Genomic DNA, 15681 nt, shown 5'->3' on the forward strand with positions numbered 1-15681 from the left:
GGGGGAGGGGGAGAAAATGTTCATGTTGTTGTTTTGTTTTTGTTGATAAAATGATATTTAGCTGAGGAGCTGGGTCTCTTCACATCCGTGAGCCTCGCTCCTGAAGGATCTGAGGACACAAGGAGAAATAAATCAGAGGAAAGATGAACAAAGCTCTAAAGCTGAAGCTGAGTGTCGTCGGTTTTCACAGTCAGTTTGCTGAAGGTAGTTAAAAAGGACCAAACTAATGCGATCCAAGTAATTTATTCTGTCATTTATCAAGGAAAAATGACAAATATTTTCTGGTCCAAGCTTCTTAAATATGAGGCTTTACTCTTCTTCTCTTTTATATGACTGAAAGTCTTTGGGTTTCAACTCTTGATGATTAGTCCTGATGGCCATTTTCCACTATTTTATACACTAAACAATTCAATTAATGATCAGATTAATCAACAAAGAGACGATTGTTACTTTCAGCATCACTTGTGATTTTTCATGTTTTTCTTTTTTATCAACAAATCCATTAACCAACAACGTGTTAGTCCGTCTCCCAGCACTCTCTGACTTCTCTACTCTGTCTGTGATCTCAGCTCTGAGCTCACAAAAAGAAAAATGCTTCATTAATTTTCATAAACAGATGGCCACTGCAGTTTTGGTGCAGTGGTTCCTAACATTTCTGCCTCACTGTTTGACCCCTCATCACATGTTGTTGTCAGAGGAGATGTAAGCAGCATGAGTTTCCCTTCACAGATTTGTTTATCTTAAAGACCTGAAGATGTAAAACTAACCAGTATTCTGTAAGATTAGACACAATTCAGAAAAAATAAGATTATTTGTTGTAACTTTCCATCCTTCTCTATCCTCTTAATCACCTCCCAAGCCCTCACATTTATCCTGCAACCCCTTGAAGGGGTATCAACCCCCAGGTTGGGTCCTACTGTGGCTGGAGGACGGTGCATGTGGGACTGGGTCAAAATAAACTACAGTGTGTAATAAGAAAAATACAAAGTACTGGCAGGCTTATCCTTTAAAGTGGCTCACTCACCTTGGCCTTCTCGGTGGGCTCGATGACGATGCCGTTGGTGGAGTTGTTGAGTTCCCGGGAAACTACACATAGAAACTCTGCCTGATCCTCGTTTCCATAGTTATATGAGGAGCCGATACTTATAAGCTGAGGATGTGCATAAGAAAAGTACAAAAGACACAGCAAAGTTACCTCTATGGAAGAAAGAACGTTTCTTCAATTTTTCATGAATTTCAGCATCCTCAAATCTTCATTCTGGACAATACAGCTACTTTTTTTGTTTTTGAGGAATAAATAACAGTAACAGCTGGTGACCACATGCACCAAAACACATTATATATACAAAAAAAAGCTGTGATTCATTTTTAAATCTCATGAACTAATTATATTGAGTGCTAATGCACTGCATATTCAGACACATTTCAGTCAATAAAATTAAAATGAGACTCACAGTTGCTGTTTTTTGGTGATAAATGTCTCAGAATCTCATGGTAATATATTCTGGATGCTTTAGGCCTGTGTCCAAACCAAAACAACTAACGCAGAAACTGAAATACGACAACTGAAAAAAAAAAAAAGGCCTCATTTTCTGCACCTGCTCGAACTTCCAACCGTCCGACATGGTCGAGACCATCTGTGTGAGTTCCTCCTCTTGGCACTGTAGTACTCGATACACATGCTTCACAGGGCCCTGAGGGACAGAGCGAGCGACACACACACACACGGATTGTCACTAAAACAACATCAATCATCTGCACACAAACACTTGAACAAATAAAAAGCTATTTTGGAGTATTTGCACTAGAAGAAAGTCTGATTTACAGATTTATCTGCCAACTCTATTCTCAGTCGTCTGACCTGTTTCTTTTTTTTTTTTGGGTCTGTTTTCTGTACCTGAGACGTCCGGTTCTCGTTGTCCCGTATCCTCTCTTTCACCAGCCGCACCAGTGACGCGATGTTGTAGAACTCAGCTTCCTCGAGAACCCCTGAAACACAAAACAAACAGATCATCAGACATCTCTGTTTGGTGAACTGTTTTCCCTCTGCATGATGTTTGCAGCAGGGATCAAGACGTTTTACCTTCCTCTGCCAGATTTTTATCCATGATCAGTTTTCCGTGCCGAAGGTAATTCAGGATGGGGCCGAAGTATGTGGGGTCCCTGTCGATCAGGTAGGCTCCCGTCTCGTCCTGCAGGAACAGAAAAAGGAGAAGCATGACTTCATCGCCACCAAAATCCAGTATGAGCCTGATCGCCTGAAAGAAGAAACTATGTCACTTTGCCTTCACGCAAAGTCTCAAGTCAGACTTGAACGTTTTTAAATCTCCAAAATACATTGATCATTTTATTAATGTCATTGTTGTCACTGGTTAACCTGCTGCTAACTCACCCTGACTGTTTTATTCATGTCTTCCTGCTGCTGCCGTATGTGTCAAAACATGGTTATAATCAGTATTTATTAGCTGTGTTTTGTTGCTTCATGCCACTTGCACAAATAGTGGATATCATACTATTGTACTGAAGTTTTGCTGTTTCCTCTTGCACCGTCATGACGATGCTCATGTTATTGCTGTAGCCGTCTTTATGGCGTCTTGTTGTGTCCTGTTCACAACATCTCACCAAAGGACTGCAGCTGAAAACCAGACAGCTGGCGAACACTGGCACATTTACAGAAATGCTGAATAATGTGTGTCACCCTTATAAATAAAAACCTTGGTAGTTTAGTGACCAAATTTAAGTAAAGTCAGCAGACATACTGTCAACTGATTTGTTCAATCTCTCAAGTTTTGAAATTTGTATCTGCACAAAAAATCTAGTCTTGAGAATGAAAGAGTACAAGGTTTTCCTGTGATGAGTAGATGACGAATTAAACAAAATCCAAACGCAATAAATATATGTTCTTTGCTATATAAAATAAAACCTCTGCTCTCTCTCCCTGAAGGTTAATGTTTTATTTTATAAAAGGATATGCATTTTTCATGCCGTTAGCAGAGGTTTGTCTCTGGCCCACCACAGCTGCAAAATGCTGCAGGAAACAGCTGGGTGCTAATTGGAGCTGAAATGATATGTCAATTGATTAGTTGATGGACAGAAACTTAAATCGGCAACTATTTGATTATTGATGGATCGCTCAAGTCAAACATTTTCTGGTTCTATATTCTCCAGTGTGTAAATACACTGACTGTTGGTCAATGCCTGAAAGCATTATCATTTGGACTGAGGGGTAAAATATTTAAAATATTATTCAATCACCAGTTATCATGGAGAAAACAGAGAAAGTCATCTTAAAGCTGGATTACCCGCTGCACAAGCAGAGCCACTGCCCAGGAGCAACAAACCCCCAAAAAACTTTTTATTAAATATCATATGGGCCTATATAATCGTGTTAATAGCATTTGTAAGAAATTTGCATCACTTAAATAGAATATCAAGTAATCAAGTAATCGTATGTAATAATAATTGTGTATAATAATCAACTGTTTGGTAGAAAAAGGGCCATCATTATTTTCGAAGGCAAAGTTAACATTTCTAATTGTATTTTGTTGTTGTTTTTTGACTGACCAACAGCCAATAACACAAAGATGATGAGTCTACTGTCATAAAAAACTGGGAAAATTGCAAATATTCAAATGAAGCTGGTACTACCAGTTTGGACATTTGCTGACATTTGCATGAGTTAAATTATTGACCAAAATTATTGTTGTCGAAAATTAATCGATCAGCTAATCAATACTGCTCTAAGTAGCCTACAAGTTGGTTTCTGCCATGTTAAAATCCTAACATAAATTTAGCGGCTATTTTCTTGTTTTTATGAATCTATATAACGATTAAAACCAGAGACATTATTGTGACTGTTACGAGCACATGGACTCACTTTGTCAGAGTCCAGGTCTGGGTCTTCTTGACACAGTCGGAACAGGAAGGATTTGGGGTCCCTGCACAGTGTCTGTTTGGTCGTGATGAAGTAGGTCCCACCGACGTTAAGCCGGACCCAGCGTGAGCCCGGCTTGTCCACCGGTTCGGACGGGGAGCTGGGGTTGCTCTTCGCCGGGAATCCGAACACCGACCTTCCTCCTCCTCCGCTGCCGCCGCCGCCGCTCGACACCCCGCCGGGACTAGGCTGGCTGCTCCGCGGAGGAACCATGAGAGTGGGCGAAGCCAGGCGCACGGAGCCGCGCACATCACGGTGCTCGGGCTGTTCTATGGTGCCAGTACCGCTCGGTTCCACAACATGCAGTTCAGCCATGTTTTTTCTTCGCCTATAAAACACTCACAGCAGCCGCACGATTAGCTAACGACACACTGCGGGGAAACAGCCTCTCTCCACCGAGTTGTAAACACAGCGAGCTTATTTTTCTCCGACGGGGAGGCTGGCATCAGGGCGTTGCTGCTCACACTCGACCGCCTCTGCCCCCAACGCCGAAGATTAAGACACAAATATGACTTTCAGAGGCCGAACGATGTTAGCAGCATCGCGTTTAATGGTTTCTTCACAGGATAAATTGGTCATTCTTGTCTATTCAAACGTTAATCACAGAAAGGCAATCCTTCCGGGTTGTAACGTGATTATTGTTTACTTCCGCCATGTCATGGTTTTTCAAAATAAAAGCTTTTCAAGTAACTGCAAAATTAGCTGCGATTGCTGCAAAAGCAATTAGGGGGATTTTAAACACTTGTTTCTGAAACTGGGATTTATTTTGCATGTCATGTACGCTAGGCAGCATCTCTTCATAGGAGTACTTACTGCATGTGTAGCTACATGATTCAGGTGACAGATGTTTTATGTCAGTTATGGAGTCACTAACAAATACATCTTCCCCTGATTCTTCACGATGTTCAAGATGTTTTTGTGTTTGTCTGTCATAAATCTCAATAAAATAAAATAAGAGACACAATGTAAATATTTGGTTCTACAGGTGAATTAAATTTCTAGTCTGCCAGTGTGTCAAGCAATCCAGCGGAAAAACCACAAGGACCACAAAGTATCTGTAATGACCTTTAAGCAACTGTTCAGCTGCTTTTACTGTAATACAATGGTATAGCTTGTTCTCAGAGTGGAGTAGTGCTCACTCAGCAAACATGCTGTGGATATGAAGGAGGTGAGATATGGATTAAGGAGACCATGGAGCCAAGAGCTGAAGACATTCATTTTAATTTAGAGAAAATTCTTGAAAAACTGGTTATTTTCTCTACTAATCAGTGTGTAAGTGAAATGATTGAAATACATGTATAGTGTTATTGTTGGATGCTGGTAAACATCTAGAGAAAATGCAGGAGAGGAGGATAATAGGTTTCGGATGGTGGGTGGAAAGAAAAAGATTTACTGAATGTATACTGTACATTTGTAACTGAAGGTTAATGTTCAGTTAATCAGTTAATTGCTTAGTCTATAAAATGCCAGTTTTTACAAGTCCAAGATGACGTCTTTAAATGTCTCATTTTGTCTGAGTAACATTTCAAAACTGAAAGATATTAAATTTACAATGAAATAAAAAAACTTTTTTTGAATGATTATTTGAATTTACATGTGAGCAGCATGCTGGAGATTGTTTCCTTGTGGGCATAAAGCTGGTGTACTGTTAACATACAATGTAAAGGTGAGGGACAATGAACTGGCATGACAGCTGAATAAAACAAATTTAATTTTTCCAATTAATTTTACTTTGGTTGTTGCAAATGAAATAGGAAATCTGACCATATTTGATTTTTTATTATAAAGCACTTTGAGCTACATCTCTTGTATGAAAAGTGCCCTATCAATAAAGATTATTGTTGTTGTTGTTGTTGTTAAAACTTTGAAGTAAAATTACAGCTGTAGAAGAGACGAGCCAGTCAGTGATATTGTAGCGTCATATTTAACCTGTGGGGGCGGTGTTGCGCCGTTACTGCGTAGACTACAGTAATAGAAGAAGAAGAATTTAACCAGCGGTGGGCGCGTTACTGCTGCTGCTGCTGCTGCTACTGTTCGCTGTTGTTTTGTTGTGGACACGGCTGACAGGTACAGTACTAAGAGCTGGGCTGTAATCAAGGTTTCGTTTGCTGACTTACATTATTGTTGCTCTTTAACGAACGGTATGTGTCATTCAGCGGAAGCTAGCTCGCAGTTAGCATCCTCCAGGCTAGTTCATTTTAATGGAACTGGCTGTTCAGCTAGTTAGCCTGCTGCTACTGTTAGCATGGAATAACGTCACCTGCATCACTATGACCTGGTGAGAGAGGATGGTACATGCATGTCAGCTTTAAAATCGCCTTTTGAGACAATTTCTGAATTAGATAAGCTATTGACGAGGTCTGTCAGTATGAGCCAGTCCACTAATGTTGATGTGAACTGTAATGGGGGTTAGCTAACCTCTTTTAACACAGTGTACCTGGAAAGTCTTCAAAAGCACCAGGTTCTTAATAGGAACCCCGTAATAAAATGTGTTGTCGTTTCAGCTGCCTGAGCCATGAGTGAGTTCAGGATCCACCACGATGTGAACGAGTTGCTCAGCCTGCTTCATGTCAGAGGAGGCGATGGAGCAGAGGGCTACATAGACTTACTGCAGAAACACAGGACTCCCTATGTCACCACTACAGTCTCTGCTCACAGTGCCAAGGTGGGAAAAACACACGTAACAATGCTTTAATGCATGACAAAATTAACCATAATGTCCAGAGATGTCCTGGTAGGAACTGTCTTTTTAATAGACATGTATTATTGTGTAGGATGTTAATTATTCCTTGAAAAGAGTTGCAAGCCTGAGAAAGTCATGCATAGATAGCAACATGTGCATGTTTCCCATCATTCAAATATAAATAAGCCAGTAATGTATAAGAAGCAGAACAGTGACAGACTTTAAATCAGGTTTAAGTAGTATATTACTGTGAAAATGATTTGTCACACCTCTTGTATTTCTTACTGTTTATATTGGCTTCATATTGACTGTTCTGTCTTTTTCAGGTCAAATTAGCAGAGTTCTCTAAAACCCCTGAGGACTTCTTGAGGAAGTACGAGGAGCTGAAGTCCAAAAATGTCCGCAACCTCGACCCTTTGGTCTATCTGCTCTCCAAACTGTGTGAGGATAAAGAGGTAATAAATCCTTAACAAGCTGATCATTTATGGTTTTGTTTGTTTTTACTTAATAATCAGATTAATCTGTTTCACCAATTGGTTTCATGAATTTGAAGTTATTATGATGCAAAGAACGATCGCTGTGCTTTCATATGATTGTCTTGCATTTCTTAACAATGGGAGTCATGTTAACAGACAAGTGAAAGATACCAGAAATGTATTCATTGATATCAGGCCCATAGATTTCTTCCAGGTTAAATAAAGTTGAATGATAAACTGAACCATAGTAGTAAATTCTCACTCTATCTCACATCACATCTTTGTTGTGACACTTTCGTAGACACTGCAGTTTCTGCAGCAGAATGCCAAAGAGAGGTCAGAGTCATCCGCAAACACAACTTCAACCACAACCACCAGTTACACTCTGCCTCAGACCAGCACCAAGATGTCCATGCAGGAACTTGATGAGCTGCGGAAGAAGCTCGGCAACGTGACGGCCAGCTCCAACGCTCCTCTGGTGAGCTGCAGCATACGCAGATCCAGTGTGTCTGAAGGTTAGGTTGGCCCATCAAACACTGGAGGATGTGACTTGAAAGAAACAAATAGATAGATGGAAAAAAAGAGAGTAGGATCTGATGAATCCAAGTCCAGTATTCCTTTTCATTTCTCTCTGTTTTTTGTCTCCACCAGCTCCTGAGGGAAATATCTGGCTCTTTAGCTGTTCTCTGCTGCTGAGCAGGGAGTGTGCTGTGGCTTTTTAGAGCTTTTTCTCTGAAAATAGCTGCTGCTTCAGTTGAAAATGATGCTATCAGAGCAGTGAGAGTGAAGCAGAACAGTAAAGTGGTGGTCCAGACGGATAAATACTGTTGATAGACATTATGAAGCTCTGTAAAGCTGAGTGGAAATGCAGATTCAGAATGGATTTAAAGACTCACCCTGTAGTGGAACCAGTCAGTGCATCAGACGCTGCCTGTAATTCACTGGTCTGTCTTTGTGATCACAGCCTGCTGAAGTCACACGGAAGATGCTGAGGGACAAACACAACAAAAAGAACCCCACCCAGCCCAACCCGGTGTTTCCTAACTGGGTGTACGACCGTCCTGCTCTCCTCGGAGACTTCATCACCAGCCCCACCCCTCCAGGAGATCCACCTGTGGCCATCGGTAAATCATTTAAAAACTTGATATTCATCTCTGCTGTAGCTCAGTGTATTCCATCATTATTCCAGAAAATGATGTGTTTGTTGTTGTTGTCAGGTACGATGCCCATGGCCACTCAGGAGCAAGCTCTGGTGGAGGATCTGCTGTTTGTCCTGATTGGAGTTGATGGGCGAGACATCACAGCTCAGCCTGTGCTGGGGAGGCAGAACCGCTCCTTCATTGTTGATTCAACACTGGACATGTCTATCAAAGAGCTGGTCAACAGAATATTACCAGTCGCATCGTATTACTCCACTATAACACGGTGAGTGTGCTGACATACCTGACATATCCGACTGTTACAGATGAAGAAGTGTTAAATGGTGGCGTTGTATTTGTCCCTCAGTTTCATTGAAGAGAAGTCGTCCTTTGAGTACGGCCAGGTGAACCACGCCCTGACGGCGGCGATGAGGACCCTGATGAAGGAGTATCTGATCCTGGTCACTCAGCTGGAGCACCTGCAGCGGCAGGGCCTGCTGTCCCTGCAGAAGCTCTGGTTCTACATCCAGCCCACCATGAGGACCATGGAGATACTGGCGTCTATCGGTACAAGTCTGAACATGAGCACTGGCATCAAACCGTTTCCTCACTACTGAAGTTTGTTTGGAGCTAACTCCTATGCAGTAACAACAGTTATTGTAGCTTTCAGCCTTGTGTGTTGTTGCGATATGATTTGACTGACTATGACTAAAAATGAAACTGCTGCTATCATGAACAGTACGCTGAGACAAACCCCCACTGAAAATGTCTCAGTCCAATGTAGGTTTGAAAGAAATAAAACTAAAAATTATTATTATTATTATTACTGTATTATTATTGTTAGAAATTACTATAGCAGATATTAACTTTTCCGTGTGGAAAGGAAGAAATACTACCTCCTTTTGTTCCACATCACCTTTTTTAAACCAAAATATTTTTTATGAGCAGATTCAACTTTACTTGTGTCCTCAGGAAACACTTTTTGTAGGTTATTTATAAGATCAAACACCTTTTTTGATGATAAATTAATTAATTAAACATGTCTGACAAGCCTGACCTGTTTTGCACTTACATTTATACATAAACCGATTCACAAATGTATGTTAATATCGGCTGTTAGTTTGGAAAACATGCATTTAGTCCGTATTGGTGCATCCCTTCAGTTTGACAGTTGTCCTTGAACACAGCATCTTCTCCACATGAACAGCAGCTGCTCATTCTAGCCACCAGAGGGCGCTCTGGGCTAGATAAATACAGAACTGTCAAATGCACTCACATGTTGATATTTACTGCAGCTGATGTACTTCATCTCTAAATTAACAAAATAAAACTAACACCATGTTTAATGTGGGAAGATTCTTTACAGTTTATTCCACACACAAACGCCTGACATTTACTGCTCAATGTTTCAAACACAGATGCAGATGTAGTCACTCGGTTACACCTCTTTAAATATTGCTTCTTTTCTGCTGTTTTTTTTTTTTTTTTTTTTCAGCGTCCTCAGTGGACAAAGGAGAGTGTATGGGTGGGTCAACACTGAGTCTTCTCCACGACCGAACCTTCAACTACACCGGCGACAGCCAGGCTCAGGAGCTGTGCCTCTACCTCACTAAAGCAGCCAGCGTCCCTTACTTTGAAATTCTTGAGAAGTGGATCTACAGAGGCATCATCAAGGATCCATACAGGTGCAGCTGCTCCCACGATATAGACTGATGTTTGAAATAACAGTCAGGACTTACACACTTATACCACTGCGTCTGCTTTGTGTTTAAGTTTATCTTGATATCTGTCTCGCCCATATTTTCGTACTCACAGTGAGTTCATGGTGGAGGAGCACGAGCTGCAGAAAGAGAAGATCCAGGAGGACTATAACGACAAGTACTGGGATCAGAGATACACCATCGTGCAGCATCGCATTCCCTCCTTTCTACAGAAAATGGCAGACAAAATATTAAGCACAGGTAAACAACAAAACACATGTACAACATTTAAGGGCCTTTTTTAGAAGATCAAATTATTTCTGATAAATGTTGTAGGAAAATACCTCAATGTGGTGCGGGAATGCGGCCGTGATGTGACGTGTCCTGATGCAAAGGAGGTCCTGTACACGCTGAAGGAGAGGGCCTACGTGGAGCAGATAGAGAAAGCTTACTACTACGCCAGCAAGGTCCTGCTGGACTTCCTCATGGAGGAGAAGGAGCTGGTTTCACGCCTGAGGTAAACGGTTAATGCTGTTTGCTTTTTTAACAGAAAGAGGTTGAGTCCTGTATGGAAGCATCTGCATTTGTTATGCTTCTCAAATTAGTTATAATAATAAAAATAATAATAATAACATGTATTAATCTCATATTCATCCATGACGCTAAAACTATATGTCCCTGTTTAACAATCCCTTGTTTAAAATCAGATCCATCAAGCATTACTTCTTGATGGACAAAGGTGATTTCTTCGTGCACTTCATGGACCTGACGGAGGAGGAGCTGAAGAAGCCGGTGGACGACATCGTCCCTCCCAGACTAGAAGCTCTCCTGGAGCTGGCTCTGAGGATGAGCACGGCCAACACAGACCCCTTCAAAGACGACCTCAAGGTGAGTGGAAATCAGATTATATACTAGTTCTTCTTACATTGAAGTTTACTGATCAGAGTTGGAGGGGCAGGATCATAAATATGAATCTGTGGTCCATCTGCTGGTCATAAGGATCATTTTTATGACAGATAGATACAAACAATTAAAAAAAAGCTAACGACGCAAGTTAGTGTAAACTGTGTTTCCGATCTGTTCTATTTTTACATTGTACAGTAGCTGTATTAAAGCTGCTATAATCAACATTTTTATATTGATGTCTGATAAAATGATGACTTGTATTTGAAAGCAGAAACATCTTTCAGCTCACTGTTTTAGTTTCCTGGATGCAACTTTACTGATTTAGTTCACTTGTGTAAATACTTTTGGTTATTTAGTGGTTACCAATCTGGGGGGTGTGGACCCCCACAAGGGTTTGCAAGATATTGTGAGTGACTGGATAATTTAACCCACTCAGACCTCTGAGAAATATGAAAATAAAGTGAGAAAACTGTTTCCTCTTTGGTTGATGTGCTCAAAATTTTTTGTTGTAAGGCACAAGCCAAAAAAGTTGGGAACAGCTGATGAAGGTGATCCCTCTCTATGTTCTCGATTAAAATATAATAAATGACTTTCATATACTTAGTCCTGCTTGGGACAAAATTCTCATATTGGTCATGATTGTGAATTTATTTTTCTCGCAGGCTCAGGGGGAATTTTTTTAGTATCAAGTCAAGTTTATTTTTAAAGCCTGATGCATTTCTCAAAAATGTAAGACATAAAGATAAAAGTGGAATAAATCTCTACTAAGAAAATTTGAAGTGACATGGTACTACAGGAAAACAAAAACTCCAGTATTGAAAAGTGCAGTATTCTTGCTCACAGGCTTATCTCATGCTCTATTAGTCATGCGATTTCACACGAATTAATGATTGAACTTCCTGTGCTCTCTTCACAGATTGACTTAATGCCTCACGATGTCATCACTCAGCTGCTGCGGGTGTTGGCTATCGAAACCAAACAGGAAAAGGCCATCATCAACGCCGACTCGACGGACGCGGCCCTCAGCGGGCTGGAGGCCTTCTCCTTCGACTACATCGTCAAGTGGCCGCTCTCGCTCATCATCAACAGGTTCACAGCTAAAGAAATTAATCACATCAATTGAAAAAATAATCAGGAGATTAACCGATAATGTAAATGAAGGTTAATGTTTTGAAAGTTTTGAAAACAAGACGACAAAAAAAAAACATTTGATCCCATCTTCTAGGAATTATATTTATACCTTTTGTGTCTGTAATTTAATCCCTAATGTTTGATTTTTCCTATTTGACGTGTCAGATTTATCATTTATATGAGCTTATGTATATTTAGCTTTACTATAAAACCATAGTATTCATTGTAAACTTTTCACCCTGACATTATGGTGTGTAAGTGAATCAGATGTGATAAAAATCTTACAGGATAAATTATTTTATGGACGTTAAAAAGCTGGGACTGTGAGAAGACTGTAAAGTACAAACAGAAATATAAGAATCTTCAACAGACTGCACGCAGAATTATAATTTCTCAGGCTTAAGATTTGTTAAGCGGCTGATTTTAGAGACAAATTGCAAAGTTTCTGGAAACAATGGAGCTCTACTGCTCACATGAAAAGGATATATCAGTTTTGGATACATAGATGGTAATTATTAGTGGCACACATTCATTATTGGTTCTGGTATTTTCACGATTTGTTGACAATAAGAAAAAGGTATAATATTGCCAGCTGTGTGATTTGTGTAATCAGTCATTGCATTGTATTGATTTTCCAGGAAAGCACTGACAAGGTACCAGATGTTATTCAGACACATGTTTTATTGTAAACATGTGGAGAGGCTGCTGTGCAACGTGTGGATCAGCAACAAGGATTTCAGGCAGTACTCTTTACATTCTGCTAAATGGTGAGCTGACGATTTAATGTGAGTTAATGTAAAAAAAAAAAAAAAAAACTCAGCCAGGAGAACGTCGCCTCACACACTCTGTTTAAATGACCGGTTCACAGGTTTGCTGCTGCCTTTGCCCTCCGCCAGCGCATGCTGAACTTTGTGCAGAACATCCAGTACTACATGATGTTTGAGGTGATGGAGCCCACCTGGCACATCATGGAGACCAACCTGAAAACAGTGAGTGTGAACAGTGATTGCTGCCCTGTCCCGATCGCTCTGCACTGTTTTTGTTCAAGCACAAGCCAGCTGACTGTTGATGTGTTTGTGTTGCTGCGCTCATGTGAGATGTTTTTCACGGTTTGATGATGAGACACTGAGGAAGGTCTCAGTTGTGCTGACCCTCTCTCTCCTCCCCCAGGCATCAAACATCGATGATGTGCTATGTCATCACACAAGCTTCCTGGACAACTGCCTGAAGGACTGCATGCTGACCAACCCCGAGCTTCTCAGGATCTTCTCTAAACTCATGTCTGTCTGTGTCATGTTCACAAACTGCATGCAGGTTTGTTTTCACGACGACTACCACAAAATGGTTTCTGCAAAACAACCAAAACTGGACTTGTGACATCTGTATTCTTTAACTATGCAACATGGAGGTTCAGCAGTTTCCATATACTTGTACTAAGATGTTTTTTTCTTGGCTGTTGTAGCGGTTCACTCAGACCATGAGGTTAGAGCGCCTCTCTCTGGAGCAAGGAACCATGGATGGTCCTCCCACTCAGAGCGAACACGCTGAGGAGGCAGAGAAGAAGAGGCTAACCACAAAAGTATTTCAAAACAATCACTGCCATGACCTTCTCCCCTCAAATAAACTGATATTTGAACAAGAATGCCGTGTACTGTAGGAAATGTTCAGAGTTCCAGAAATGTTCATATGTTATGAAAGGTCAGCACTTAATTCAAAACCAGAAAGTATTTCAACTATTGAACCACTGGCACAGGAGAACAAGAGCACTGCAGGTTTGGGGTCTACCATGTCTAACATTATATGTTTGTGTTCTTTTGCTGCTTCAGTTTTTAGCTGAGCATGCGGACACCCTCCAGTCAGACGCAGGCTTTGAAGCCACCATCAGCAAGTTTGACAGTAACTTCAGCATGTTGCTGCTGGACCTGCTGGACAAGCTGAGCATCTACAGCACCAATGACTGTGAACACAGCATGATCAGCATCATCTACAGGTAAAACCATGGGACCAAAGAGAGGTTTTTGTTGCCTGTATTAACCTGTACAATTACGTTACTTTATGTTACTACAACTGATGCCGGCCCCAGCTGATCATAAGGATGGGTATCAGGCTGATCCGGGTATATTTTAATGGATCACTGTGAAGGTGAAAAATAATTTGGGGGCACCGGTGACTGAAAGTTCAGACTCTGAGGTTTGCAAAATACACTGACAATGATCTGATGCTGATGTTATTATTGTATCAGTTGTCACTAATTTAAGATAATTCTGTGAGTAATTCTTAGAGTTGATTCTTGTATGTTGTCTGATGTAAGTGGTTTCTGTACTCAGCCAAAGATGTTTTGTGAGGGAAAACCCTCCACTCTGTAACAGCGCTGTGAAATCAGAGTGGACAGAGACTCTAGCTGATCACATCAATAATTTAAGAAAATCTACTTGATAGTTTTGAACTATAGCCTTCAGTGTTTGGATCAAGTAGCTCGTGAAAACTAAGAAAGGTCATATTAACTGTCTGCATCTGTTATTTCAATGTGCCAGTTACATATTTAATCATCATTTAGGATGATGATACAGACTCTGTATCAGCAGATACCTGATATTGAAGGACTGGGATTGAAATCGGGGCTTAAAAACACTTGATCAGGACATCCTTGACTTAAACCATGTTCCAAAGCAAACCTGGAAAAATTAAAAACATACAGTATTGCAAAGTATACATGTTAAATCGACATGTAGAAACACTGATGCCATCCTTTAAAACTGCACTTACTCTTTTTAGCCTCTTTTAGCTCATTATATAGGTTTAGCCCACAAACTCTTCTCTTATCAACCTTGTTTCCAATGATAAATGGGGCATTTAGCTGCTAAAGGAGGAGTTGGTAGAGACAAAAAAAGGCTAAAGCAAGAGTGAAAATTGGACTTGCATTAAACAGCTGGACTCATTTCATGTATCCCAGATGTCAGAGAAGCAACTGTTAGCTATCATGTTTACCATAAAAACTTAATAAGGTGATTATATGTCAGATATTGTATTTTCAGCTTGTTTCTTCAGCTTTAAAGGTGATGATACAAACGGAAAAGGTGGCAGAAAGATGATGGCTGGCTAATGTTATAACTTTAAATACAAATTCATTGTTTTTTATTGCTTTGTGTCCATAATAATTTTTCTAATTTGAATAAAAAATATTGTTAATATCTTTGTAAATTACTCTGATAATTTGGTAACTCAGATCTTGTAATTTCACAGGCTGGATTTCAATGGATTCTACACTGAGCGTCTGGAGAGGATGGCCATAGAGCGCAGTCAGAAAGCAGCAGCGTAGCGTGTCTTGCCTTCGTGTGTTTCAACGATCACCCAGCAATAAAGACGTCCTTTCCTCATGCCTGTCCATCAGTCCTACGCCAACCGCCCAGATACTTACCATAGAAACATCAGCTGTTGATTCACAGAGATGATACTTCAGTGTGTATATATTATATACTGTATGAAATGTAGAGTTAAACGTCTTCGTCTCTGCGGCATCATTTCAGTGCTTTACATGTAAATTTTAAGAACTGTGGAACTAATACGTTTCTTCTGCTCTGAACATGTAAGTCATGTCACTCCCTATGGGTAACTTATTGTACCTGTACAGTGAAAATGTATGTTTATATTGCACTTCATTAAAACAAAACTTTACTGAATGAATTGTGGCTCTTGACCTCTGCATTTGACT

The 15681-nt window shown here is 40.4% G+C and overlaps 2 protein-coding genes across 2 annotated transcripts; one reads left to right on the forward strand and one right to left on the reverse strand.

Moving 5' to 3' along the window:
• kctd2 (potassium channel tetramerization domain containing 2) lies at positions 1 to 4564 on the reverse strand. Its single transcript, XM_023406823.2, has 6 exons — positions 3878 to 4564; positions 2084 to 2192; positions 1898 to 1989; positions 1599 to 1694; positions 1025 to 1150; positions 1 to 109 (listed from the first exon to the last, which is right to left on the reverse strand). The coding sequence occupies exons 1-6, from the start codon at positions 4247 to 4249 to the stop codon at positions 80 to 82; spliced, it is 825 nt and encodes a 274-aa protein (XP_023262591.1). The 5' UTR covers positions 4250 to 4564; the 3' UTR covers positions 1 to 79.
• Positions 4565 to 5909: 1345 nt separating this feature from the next.
• Positions 5910 to 15653, forward strand: tubgcp2 (tubulin gamma complex component 2). The gene is made up of 18 exons (XM_023406861.2): positions 5910 to 6001; positions 6439 to 6599; positions 6944 to 7072; positions 7395 to 7571; positions 8058 to 8217; positions 8311 to 8518; positions 8600 to 8799; positions 9728 to 9917; positions 10048 to 10193; positions 10269 to 10449; positions 10640 to 10820; positions 11755 to 11927; positions 12608 to 12736; positions 12838 to 12958; positions 13140 to 13283; positions 13432 to 13548; positions 13796 to 13959; positions 15213 to 15653. The coding sequence occupies exons 2-18, from the start codon at positions 6450 to 6452 to the stop codon at positions 15286 to 15288; spliced, it is 2646 nt and encodes an 881-aa protein (XP_023262629.1). The 5' UTR covers positions 5910 to 6001; positions 6439 to 6449; the 3' UTR covers positions 15289 to 15653.
• The last annotated feature ends 28 nt before the right edge of the window (positions 15654 to 15681 follow it).

This window comes from Seriola lalandi, unplaced genomic scaffold (assembly GCF_002814215.2).
Source record: "Seriola lalandi dorsalis isolate HSWRI2012SDOR001 ecotype SW California unplaced genomic scaffold, Sedor1 jcf7180002054317, whole genome shotgun sequence".
NCBI classification, from domain to species: Eukaryota; Metazoa; Chordata; class Actinopteri; order Carangiformes; family Carangidae; genus Seriola; species Seriola lalandi.